Here is a 12,777-nt window from a genome sequence, read left to right as displayed (position 1 = left end):
ATGTCCACTGAAGCTTAAGCTCCTCTGAGAATAATAAAAATAGTGGCAAATGAAAACATCACATCTGTGTGGAGCAATGAGGAGGCTGTAACATTCTTACATGAAACTAACAAGAAATGTCATAATTCCATGTTTTCCACATGGTTCTCCATCGTTTGAACTTTGACTGGAGCTCTTTTAATGACGTCATCTCATTGTGTCCTCTTCTTATGCAATGCCTTAATGACGCAGACATCACCAACTGTTTATCTCAAAGTGCTTAACTTCTAATATTCATATGGCGTTAATGGATGGATGGATACATTTTGTGCTGAGTGTGGATAGAAACCTGGCTTATTTCCAGGATTGCAATTTTAATTTCAGGTGAATATTCTACAAAATCCAATGACAACTTTAAATGTTCACACCAGTGGCTATGTATTACAGTCCACCACTCACTTTGTTTTCAGTTTGAAACATCTTCTAGGGCTGCATTTTACATCATACTAAATGTTTTCTATCGCCTCCCAAACCAGATTTAAAAATGCAGCTTAGCGGCGTTCACAAGAGCGGCTGAAGAAATCCTACAGTCCAGCAATGATTTTGTTCTTTAGTCCAAGGACTTTGGGGGAAAGCCTTTCTCCATCCATTTTCAAGAGCACTTTTTGAATGAATTCATAGGAGTATTTCAGCTCTTTGGGGTAAGCCATGTTCAATACATAGATGACTCCCAGCATCATTGCACATGCTTGGGCTACAGATCCAATGTTGTCCAGAATGATTTCTCCTTCAACATAAATGCCAATGTCATCATGTGCTCCAATTTCTCCACCCTCCTTGTTGATGACATATACGCCCATGGTGGAATTCTGCAGGTCTCTCTGGATGTCATCTCCTTCGATGTCCTGTATATTTGTAGAATATAAGAAAAACATGAATTTATGTAATAGATTTTAATGACCTGAAAATTCTAAATTTCTTTATATTTACAATATATAATTACACTGGTCAGTAAAACTATTGAAAATATTTTTGTCAGTTAAATAAAGGTTCATGTGAAGTAGGGCTGGGCGATATATCGCATGAGATCGTCACGCGCATTTCGTCAGTAAAGCCGGTTCCCTGATTACCGCTAAATCGCCATCACTTGCTTTCAAATGAAGCGGCATTTAATAGACAGAGCCGTAGATCACTGAAAAGCCACGCAATATCGCGTTCATTATCGAAGGCGATTCATCTGCGATATTGAACGCGATATTGCGTGGCTTGTCAGTGATCTACGGCTCTGTCTATTAAATGCCGCTGCATTTGAAAGCAAGTGATGGCGATTTAGCGGTAATCAGGGAACTGGCTTTACTGACGAAATGCGCGTGACAATCGCATGCGATATATCGCCCAGCCCTAATGTGAATTAACAAACCACAGATTTTTGTTTTTATGGCATTGTGAAAAATATCCAAACTTTTCTGCAAATGGAGCAGAGACAGAAGTCAGAATGGATTGAGAGATGGACTAACACATTGTTGGTTTTGGTCTTTTAATTGAACAATAAGAAAAATAATGAATAAAGCCTGCCTTATTGTTCCAAGAACCAAACTGATGGTTTAAAATGTTTTAGCCAATTACTGAAAATCTCCAGTCCAGACACAGACAAATGTACATCATCCTGTGACAACATCCATGTTGTTTTACTCTGCAGGATTTCATTTCCTCAACATAAAGTTTGTCAGAGTCTGTTAATAATTACTGGATGTCAGAGTTCTTGAATGCACCAGGGTGTGTTTAGAAAATGGTACCTGCTTTGAAAACTTGTGCAGCAAATTGTTGATTTTTATACAAATATTCTCAACCTTATGGCTACTTATATGGTTAAAATTAATTTTTTTAAAATTGATGCTTTGGAAAATGGTCAGTGGTAATGTTAAAGAACTCCGGTCAATTTTAACATTGAGCTAATTTTTTTGTAAATTTGGAGTGCTGTCAGTACAGAGAACAACGACAGAAATCGGTGTTGCCTACACAGTGTTATCCTGTTTTTAAAATTTGCACCCTGTTGACTTCAATGGGGCAAGTTTTAAACCTGCTTTTAGCCTCTTAACATCCTTGATGTGTCATTACAAATGCCCAGCCATGTGAGCAATTCCTTTAGAGTGAACACGGGTGAATCTGACTGCAGCAGATGTGAAAGATATGAATAAAAGTGATGTTAATTCAGCCAGTGCACATACCTGTATTTATTTCCTGTTTTCGGTTGAAGTCCACAGTAGTCGATTGTCGAGATCACGCGCGTGATCATAGGTAACTAAACCTATGCGCTTGAACTCGACAATCGACTACTGTGGACCAAAAAACAGGTTCTCTGTACTGACAGCACTCCAAATTTACAAAAAAATGAGCTCAATGTTAAAATTGACCGGAGTTCTCCTTTAATGCATTTGTCATCAATGGGCTAAAACATAAAAACACCAGTATGATCCTCTGTAGTGACATGCTTTAGTGGCTAGAGAATTTGCATTAGTTGATTTAAATAAACAGCAGGCTTCCACACTATAATAGCTCTAGACCCCAAAACACGACAGCATGTAGACTGTGATAGGACTACAGCTGCCATAGTTTTGGTGTCAACACACTGATTTTGTTATGCATCGGGTTTGTTTTTGTTGAATGCCCCTTTAAATTCATTTTCTTCTAACTAGTGGGTTAGTGACATTAGGATCTTAAAACATTTTATAATACAAGACAGTACATCTGATTGATAAATGCAATTACAATGACTTGCCTTATACTCCCGAATGAGATGTCCATCATCCTCACCAAGGTAGATGCAAAGTGCCTTGAGGACTGCTGCCCTTTTAAGATTGATGTCACTTGTAGCCTGTGTAAAAGGATTACAACTATTAAAATACAATAAATAATAAAAAATGTCTTGAAACTGTAGAATATTTCAAACCTGTGGTAACCTCAAAAATATATACACAATGACTTCATTATACATTCTGTAAATGGACTGCCTTCTTTAGCTAAAGAATGTTAGTGTATTGTGACTTAATTTTCATAAAATATCAGGTCTGAATGTGTAGGGTGATAGGGTGACAGTTCAGTCTGCATGGTAGGTGCAAATGTACCAAAAGGTCTCCGTTTTAAAACAAAAATGTAGTAGTGTGGATGTAGCCTTAGGAACCTTGCCCCTTACAAATAATCAAGGCTGGCACTAGACAGGTACATTTCAGGTTTCTCCACAGTGTATATGATATTTTCTACTAAAATGTAAAAACATGTTTACCTCTTGCAAGATCGCCAGATGTTTGGCTAGTTTTTGGCCAGAAACACCTCCCTTTTTGTTGAAAATAGATGTCAGCTGGGGTAAATGGCTGTCCAACTGAGCCATGAAGGTTGTTTCAAGTGGGACGGTTGTTATGCGCTGGAATTCAGCATTTATCTATTACACACACAAAAAAAACAACAGAAGACAAAGAGCACTGTGATCAGCCATCGGTGTAATGATATTTTGTAGCTATTAAATAGATATATTCTAATTTCCTTATATTAGGTGTACAGTGTGTTCTAGCCAGATGTATTGCTATCAATCAAGGGTAATGGCAAGAAATCAAAACTGGACCAGCAGCCTGCATCCTTATTTAAACCTTGCTAATATTTTTTTATATTTACAATGGGTCAAAGTGCAATGTAAAAACCCTGGGAGCAAGCATGTGCTTACCTCATCAATGTGAAAAAGTGCAGGCCACCTGGCTTTAAACTCTCCGGCAGCTGGATTTTCCTGCACTACCTCTTTTCTTCTGTAGGAGAATGTTTTTGACATCTTCTTTTTTACACATGATGCACTGTTTCTTTGTCTGACATCATTCAACATTTCAAGTCTGACATTTTCTAAGCTTTCATCCGTTTCACCAGCAGGGTGTGAAGGACAAAAGTTGACTTCAGCCTTTTTAGGCTTCTTTACATTTTTGGCTGGGAGGCAGTCATCACTACGTTTGTTTTTCAAAGCATTTACAGTCACTTCTGGAAAGCCAATTGTTCGCATCTTTGTTCTGTAATTAGCCATTTTATATTTTAGGCTAATCATCCAGCCATAGTAACCAGTGGCAGATGGTTCCTTCAAACAGGGAAATTTTTTGATGAGTGCCTCTGCTACATCATCTATTTGGTAATTTTGTGGGTACGCTGTATACTGGAAGATCTCCTCGGCTAGCTTCTCTAAGATGTCAGACTTTAACCCTGGAGTAATCTTCAGTTGAGTGCCAGTTTCTCTGAAGCGGTCATTTCCACGTTGAAGCTGCACCTCTACATTGTATGGAAAGTGAGGAATGGGGAATTCACGTGGCCATGCACGTGATCTCAATTCATTGTCTGAATGTGGCAGAATGATGGTGTCATCCGAGTCTGTTGTGGACAATGAGGCCTGTGAGGAAATGGGAGATGTTTGGTTGCTCACTGGTGCTCCAGATGATCCAGAAGTGCTGGGAGCATTCTGCATTACAGAAGATGGACTCAAACCCACATCATTTAGGGGGGTTAGAGTTAGGGTTGCCATGTACACCAACTTGATTGTACTTCTGTCCTTTATGTCTTGTACTGATGTAACATTCATGAAATCATTGTTGAAGTCAGGATCCATGAATTGAATACGAAAGTCTGTTTCAATTCCAAATGCTTGGCAAATTGTATTGTGGAACTCTGCCAAAGTTTCTGGCATTCCTGAATGGAGATCAAGTCTTCTATAGTCATCGTCGCCCACAATGACTCTCAACTTCAGATGCTGTGCCATTCTTCAATCTAATTGTTAAAAAAAAAAAAAAAAAAAAAAAAAAAAAGGTAAATCAGAATTTCGTACTATTGTTACTTAGGTATAACTTTTTATGAACCGAACCAGAGCAGGAACATACCACCATACAATTCCAATCTGTAATGTTATTCTGCACTTGAAAACACAATGAATTTTTACCGTTACTTTCTTTGCGTGGAATGAAGAACACTGAGATATTTTTTTCTTTGTTTGTGGTTGTGTGGTAGTTCTTCCTTTGAACATGATATATTTAAACTGACAGATTTGAACACTAATTTGTATTATTTTAGTCACAAATGTTTTCCTTAACATGTACATTTATATAATGGCAACATGAGGGTAGTTTAGTACAGGGAGATGTCAGATGATTAGATTGGATTTCCCTAAGAAAATTCTTTCTATCATTACTAAAAACAAAATTATTCCTCCTGTAAGAAATGTTAGGCTGCCCTCTTGTTACCATATTTAGTGTATTAGTGTATGAACTCATGCAGCGTATGAACACAACACGAACTACCATAATCCAACCTTGTATCTGTATGAATCGTTTAAGTGTCACCATTCGCCGGCCTCCAATCCTGTAATCTGCCAAGGGGTACTGGTCCAACAAGGCACCAAGTTGAATGAGGGAGACTTCTGAAGTGGGACATAACTCAAATGCCCTAAAATGCTCCCTATACCATGCATCAAGCTTTTTAACAATAAAGCTCAAGCTTTTCTCCACTACAACCATCTGGATAACCTCTGCAAACTCTGGTAAGCCACCTACAGAGCCATGAACAACAACCATACCTTCTCTGTAGTTAACTCCATTAACAGACGCATTCTTTGTGAGTTGAATGTGAGTAATATCAGGGTATTCCAACTGCAGAACCTTCTGCACATCCTGATGCAAAATGTCAACAGAGACAGTTGAGACAGCTGAGACAGTCAAGCTAGAAGTTTCGGTTGTGGTTGACGCCAAGTTATAAGCAATCATGAACTGATGCTTCACCGCCATGGACAAGAGTACGTTTTTAAAGCAGCGTGTGTGACGGACCACCTGCTTAAAAAAACTGTGTTTCGCCTCAAACCTCATTGTCCACAACCCAACTAGTGGACCAAAAAATCTGATCATCTGTGGATAATGTTCCACAAAATGATGTTTCGGCAACAGGTTTAGACCAGGAAAAACCTCTTGTAACCTAGCTCTATGGTCACAAATCTTGGCTTCAAGGAAAGCAATGGATTGTGTTGTGTGCACTGGTGCAACAACTAGCTCAACGATATCTTTAAGGTCCAAAATGACCTGCCAGGCAGGTTCATCTGGGGGCACCAAATGTCCAATCAAAAGCGGAAGCAATCGCAAAAGACACCAATTTTCATGCGCATTTCCTCCAATGCTTTTCTTCAGCATGAATGTCCTGGGAATAGCATGAGGACGATTACTTTTGTCTGTCCACTTGTAAGGAAATTTCTGAATGGACTCATTGAGTTTGTCAAGTGTGAAATACTTTTTTGAAATTAACAAGTTGAGGCAGTGTGCCAACTCAACTGGTAATATGCCTTCAAAGATGTCATGTGCAACATCTGGAGGGTAGCCTGTGCAGACATTAAAATGAGAAAGATATGAAGAGAAAACACACTTCCTTTTAACACCGTAACAAGGTTGTGCATTGTCCTGTGCTGATCTAACATGCATTTCATGCATCTCTTTGCTTCGGAGAGTAAATGTCCCTGAACTCACTTCGCGCTCCTGAATTTCCGACTTTTTTGCCACACAAAAGCGGCAAATGTATTCACCTGCAAAACTTTCAATAAATCCAGCAATTCCATGTGCCCCCAAATTGTCTGCTACAACACACTGTATTGTGCCTTTAACAAAATCTCCAAGCTGAGCAATAAAAATACCTTGACTTTCCAAAATGGCAAGATCCCTCAACAAGGGCTCTAGTACCTTTTCATAGCCATATTTCCTCACATCATCAGATCTGCAGAGTAAGGCCAAATAAATTGAAGACAATGAAGAATGACAACCTGGTGGTAAATTGCTGAGAGTCCAGTAAACGCCACAGATCTTGTGCTTTTTACGAGATGTGCCAAGTGGATTACAAATTTCGAAATCATCCACATAAAAATTCAACAACACTCGCACCTCACCTTCTGACAAAAAATGGTTATCCTTGAAAAACTGACCATCTCGAAAAGACTCGTATTTCACTTCTCCTCTGCCCTCTGATATGAGGTGATTATCTAATGCTTTGTTAAGAATGTGACCATTAGTAAAAAGCTGCTGTAAAAACTTTAATAGTGGAACATACTGCAGCGTTCTTTTATCTTTGTCATCCAAGATATATTCTATGGGTTCCACAACTTGAAAATTGTCTCTGTAGTATTTTTTGCGCTTAAAGGATGTTGCCAAAGGACAACCTTTGCCAATTGACTTATAGACCGGATTAGATGTACACAGGGCCGATGCAAGTTCGTCAATGACTGACTTGTCAATTTGCAGGTTGTAACTATTCAGTGTGTCATGTATCACATTTCTTGTACTACACAAAGATGCTGTGCTCAACAAATATTGAAATTCTTCCAGCAATTCATCAATTGCAGCACTTGGCACATGAAAAATATTTTCCAGCTTTAATAACACTGCAGCAATTTTTTGTTCTATTATCTCTGGCTGATCCTTTGACTTATCTAAATCAATGTCATCAGACTGACTTTCATTACAGAATTCTTCACTGTCTGAAACACCAGGCTCTTCAGTTTCAGCTACACTAGTTCCCTGGACTACACCATGCTTAAAATCTCTCAACGTATGTAAGCTGTGCTTCCGACTTTTATGCGACTTGAAGGTGCTGTATACATTGGATGTGTATTCACAGCCTTTAAACATACATGTGACTGTCTCATTGTTTTTCAGATGATGGCCTATGTGCACAAAATAATCATGTTCTGTTCCAAGTTCACTACAGCCACATAAATGACAGGAAAATGAAGTAAATATGTCAGAGTGCTTTAAGGTATTTTCGTGATTCCTTGACAAATGTGACAAAAGTGAATTCCAAGTCGTAAATACGCATGGACAATTAGGGTATATACACTTAATATGATGGCCACGCCCAAAATGACTATGTTTTAGTCTGTAATGTTTAAGAATTTCTGATCGCCTAGACACTTCCGCACCACAGTCTTTACACTGCCACATAAACTAGAGAAACCACAAAGAGAGAAAAGGGGACAAAAATCAAACATTAGTGATGGTGTCATAACAGTCACATCCGGGGCATGGTGATCCGCTTCAACTTTGATTACATAAAGCTATGCTCTGTAAAGACAACTAAATGTATAGTTTTTTGTGACTTAGTTTGGGCCACGGAATCTCATATTAAGCAAACAGAAGCTTTACTCAACAGATTAAGGGCGTACTCACACTCAGCACGGAACTCGCACATAAACTCCACTGTGCCGTGCGAGAGAGCGCTTTTCTCAAAAGAGTGCAGTGTTTCCTAGACAAGGAAAGCATAACCGTGGGGGGACAATCGTGCTTGGGCACGGTACAAGGCAACCGGGCCTAGTGTGAGTACGCCCTAAGAGTAACAGTGTATCAGTGGCAGATTTACTTTGCACTGCTGTTAGTAATTACTGTTATAGAAAGAACAAATACACACAAGCACGCCTAGCAGGAAGCTAGACATGAAGAAAATGTCTGTGTACTGGTACTTTTATAGCAGCACTTCTCTATGAATTATATGATGATAAAGTACCAGCGTTGAGATCCCCCCCATAAATAAAGAACAAAATGTATACCACACAGTTGCAGAACATTTTTAGCTTTCTCCGTAGCATCACTGCTGTGATCAGTATAGCTGTTAAGATGCATGTTAAATGCACTTACCAAAACAATATGAGCTCCCCAAAGAATTAGGTTTTGGTCCACATCACACCAAGACAATCAGATATGAGAATAACCTGCAACAGAAATAAAAATGAGCAGGGATTAAAAAGATAAATTGTAAGCATGTTGAGGAAAAAAGTAATTGTCCAATAATCACAAACTTGTGTCAGCACAAAACATGTTAAAGCCCACGACTCAAATCAGATCACTACAACCTAATTTCTGTCCAAGTCCAAAATTTAATAATACCTTATTACTATAAAAAAATATCCAACAAATGGCAGATTAAGAGGGTGGAAGTGGACAGACAGACATGGACTTCATTTTCAGGAAAGATTATTTTAATTATCAACTTATTTATTCACAGCGGGACTATTTTCTTGCAAGCGTGTTATTCCTCTTATAAATTACTTAAGAGCATTTAGAAATGACATCAGAAAATAATGCTTTCAAAGCTTTAGATGCTCTAAGCATACAGACAGGAAATTATATGAAACAAGAGGGGTATATTGAAGTTTCTGGAAATTGTGTGAATTAAGTACAAAATAGATTTGGTTTCTTAAATTAACTACCATTGTTTGTACAACAATGCATGAAATATAAACACCTGTACAATGTTTTAGAATAAATAATTGTGTAAGGTTATTTACATCGTGTCAGATCATATTATATGGCGATTTTTTATAAACTGTTTGTGAAATCAGAAACAGAAAAATCTCTTCACAATGCAGTCCACAAGCCTACAACTACTAAGTACATTGTGAGATATAACTGAGTCAACAAGTCAAGACCCCTGCCAGCTCTTAGTTTTGTAAATTTAATTAATTTGTTAATTTAATTAAAATTAATTAATTATTTTTTCTGTCTTCATGCCATATCACTAACTATTAATATTTGTATTTTTCATGTTCCACTTCTATACTAAAAGTATTAGTTTGAAATTGGGAGCAATAAATGCAGTGCCAACATAATTGGTCTTTGTGTTTAGAGCAGAAACAAAGTTGAACAACATCAACCTGCTAGCTAAACCCACATTCTTATCCCTGTCGTCTTCTGCCTACCACTTCAGGTTAACTGGTCTTTCACTGGACTATCGGCTGTGGTCGTACTAGCTGGTCCTCTCGTGTCATCTGCAAATCTCCTGCTATTTAGTTATGAAACATTTGCATGCTTCTACTACATGTACTTTCAGCCCCACCTTTACGTTTTAAGCTCTGATAAGGCGAGTCGGATACCGTCCACGAGGACTGCTACCCATGCCGCTACCACGAAAGAGAAGCTTGTTTTTTTTTTTTCCTACCCGCATTCCGCGAAGACCTGCCTCTGATTGGCTAGTGTTCGTTGCATTCGTTGGTTAGGTTTGCGCAAGTGGAGTGACAGGCCTTGAAAAATGTCACGGTCGGTCGGAGCGGCAGAGTAGGGGCGGGTCTACAGGTGTGAAAAAAATACAAACTTTTAAAGAAACGGTAAATTCAGGCACCCAACGTTACCTAGGCCTGCCATTATGATTATGTAGAAACATAAATTCTTGCCGTCAGTGCACATTAACCACCTTTTACCAACATGATTTCACAGGTGTATTTTGTCCTAATGTTAACACATTGACAAAATTAGAAAACATGCTTACAGCCAGTCAGGAATAACGTTAATGTAATGTTAGGCTTGGCCAGTCTAACGTAACGTACAAGCCTAGACAGCAAGGAAGGTGCAGCTACAATTAACGTTAACATTCGTAAAACTGTTTTGCTTTTATTCGGCTTCCACAAACTAATAAATAAGTCAAGACAAACACTGAATTCACCAAGCATTTAACACTTAAGCTAAGTTAACTTACTAACCTTACACAACTCACGTGGTTAAGCTAGTCGCTGAACCTTATCTAATGTAATTTATATAAAAAAAACACACAAACTTAGCATTAGCTAAACACTGTTTAAGTAACAAATATAACACACCAATGATTATATATTGCTTACCGAAAATGCAGAGCTGGATGCAGCATTCAAACGAGTGCATCACGTTCAATCCCCAAAGCCTTGGCGCCTTCAGAAAAAAATGTGTCTGCACATGCGCAGACCGGACAGTATATGGAAATTAAATGAAACGTATTTTTTTCTAATTACTTTTAATTGAATGAAATTAACTTGTTTTAAACAAGGGCAGTGAATTTGAAAATTAGTTACAGCTACAATTAACGTTAACATTCGTAAAACTGTTTTGCTTTTATTCGGCTTCCACAAACTAATAAATAAGTCAAGACAAACACTGAATTCACCAAGCATTTAACACTTAAGCTAAGTTAACTTACTAACCTTACACAACTCACGTGGTTAAGCTAGTCGCTGAAACCTTAGCTAAAGTAATTTATATAAAAAACACACAAACTTAGCATTAGCTAAACATTTTTTTTCTATAAAATGTTTTAAAGTGTAAACAGAACCCTGTTTAAGTAACAAATATAACACACCAATGATTATATATTGCTTACTTACCGAAAATGCAGAGCTGGATGCAGCATTCAAACGAGTGCATCACGTTCAATCCCCCAAGCCTTGGCGCCTTCAGAAAAAAATGTGTCTGCACATGCGCAGACCGGACAGTATATGGAAATTAAATGAAACGTATTTTTTTCTAATTACTTTTAATTGAATGAAATTAACTTGTTTTAAACAAGGGCAGTGGATTTGAAAATTAGTAATAAAAAATAAGTAGGATTAAATAACACATTAAAATCAGTGAAATTAACCAGATAAAAACATGTAACATTTACAAGGGGTCAGAATCATTTTTTTCAGTGCACATGTTCTCTCCAATTCCAATCCAGCTCCTGAGACAAGACTTGAAATGCAGTGGGTGGAGGTTCAATTTAACCGAGACGGCTGGGATACCTCAAGAGAGAACACAAAGTGACGGAAACTCCCATGTGGCTCTTTATGGAGCCTTCCTGAAAACAAAGTCAATATGAACTGTGTTTCTGAGCCATTGTATTGACTAGCTGTCTAAGACCATGAGATCTAGAATACAAAGAGGGATGTGGAGATAGACAGAATTCCCCAGCAGGTAGGTATGGAAGATAGGATTTTGCAAAGGTAACTCTACTACCCATGATGCTTCTGCTCCTAGAACCAGCTGGCCTGGTGGAGATTTTTCTCTGAATCTGGCAGTGGAAGTCCCTTCTAGCTTACACTTCGTTATACAGAAGTCTGTGGAATGTATTTCTATACTATGTGTTCCAAAGACAACTGTGTGGATCATTGTGATCACTTCACTTCCTAGAGCAGTGGAATTCATATGCATGGAAGTGTCAGACTGCATGAAGACTCACATGCAGAGAAGATGCTAGGTGACCATGATTTTACCATGAGGATGTTCCTCTATTCCTCATCATCTATTTTTGCTTCTGGGGTAATAATGTCAAAAAGACATTTTGCCACCTAGTCATAATTCCAACTCAAATGTATATTTAGGCCATGATGTATTTGAATTGCATATAAGATTGCCATCCATTAGTTTTAACATCAACAACTAATATATAAACTATGCCATGAACATCACATTAAGTTCCCATTCCATTATTTTTCAAAGCAAATATACAGTTATATAGGCTAGTCTCATTTCCATTTTAAAGCTCTTATCTAGCCTATTATTATGCCTTACATAGGCCTTACACTTTTTAAAAATCATTCTAATTCATACCATTTAAAAACTTTAAGGTACCTCTTTGGCAATGTTTTAAAGAACTTAGTGAAGTTCCTAAATGTGTCTTCCAATCAACAGCCAGAGTATATAAGCAGCTGCTTACCTCTCTTCAGTCTCAGCTGTTCCAGCATCCCTCCACCTCCCCAAACTCCACCTTCATCTCAGGTACCTTGCCCTATGTAATCACATAGAGCTTGAGTTGAAGCTGCTGCAAGCCAAATTAGCTAACCTAATACCCTAAAGATTATATTTTTAAAGGTGATAAGTTCTTTAAAACATTACCAAAGAGGCAATCCATGTTTTCACTGTTATACAGTAGGGGGTGCTATTACACTGAAATAGTACAAAATAAGTGAATAAGAAGCAGAAACAAGTGATAGAAGCACATGTAAGCTAATGCGGTCTTCAAACATTT

The 12,777-nt window shown here is 38.0% G+C and overlaps 1 protein-coding gene across 4 annotated transcripts; it reads right to left on the bottom strand.

Moving 5' to 3' along the window:
• Positions 1 to 6: 6 nt before the first annotated feature.
• Positions 7 to 11,401, bottom strand: LOC125269167. Of its 4 annotated transcripts, XM_048191978.1 has the most exons (8): positions 11,156 to 11,401; positions 10,640 to 10,724; positions 9,964 to 10,091; positions 8,664 to 8,737; positions 3,698 to 4,773; positions 3,263 to 3,418; positions 2,759 to 2,854; positions 7 to 884 (listed from the first exon to the last, which is right to left on the bottom strand). In XM_048191978.1, exons 5-8 carry the CDS (start codon positions 4,763 to 4,765, stop codon positions 564 to 566), a joined length of 1,641 nt encoding a protein of 546 aa, XP_048047935.1. In that variant the 5' UTR covers positions 4,766 to 4,773; positions 8,664 to 8,737; positions 9,964 to 10,091; positions 10,640 to 10,724; positions 11,156 to 11,401; the 3' UTR covers positions 7 to 563. The 4 variants fall into 4 exon arrangements, with proteins under 4 accessions (XP_048047935.1, XP_048047936.1, XP_048047938.1 ...); XM_048191979.1 differs by lacking the exon at positions 9,964 to 10,091; XM_048191981.1 differs by lacking the exons at positions 9,964 to 10,091; positions 10,640 to 10,724.
• Between the last annotated feature and the right edge of the window lie 1,376 nt (positions 11,402 to 12,777).

Source organism: Megalobrama amblycephala, linkage group LG5 (assembly GCF_018812025.1).
Source record: "Megalobrama amblycephala isolate DHTTF-2021 linkage group LG5, ASM1881202v1, whole genome shotgun sequence".
Classification (NCBI taxonomy): Eukaryota; Metazoa; Chordata; class Actinopteri; order Cypriniformes; family Xenocyprididae; genus Megalobrama; species Megalobrama amblycephala.
This window is presented reverse-complemented; position numbering and strand designations above follow the sequence as displayed.

Excerpts from the sequence above, each read along its gene's own strand:
- LOC125269167 (XM_048191978.1), bottom strand. The coding sequence starts at position 4,765 with ATGGCACAGCATCTGAAGTTGAGAGTCATTGTGGGCGACGATGACTAT. Across the intron at positions 2,855-3,262 it reads ATCTGGCGATCTTGCAAGAG|GCTACAAGTGACATCAATCT; the intron begins GTAAACATGTTT and ends CCTTTTACACAG. Across the intron at positions 885-2,758 it reads ATCTCATTCGGGAGTATAAG|GACATCGAAGGAGATGACAT; the intron begins GCAAGTCATTGT and ends ACAAATATACAG.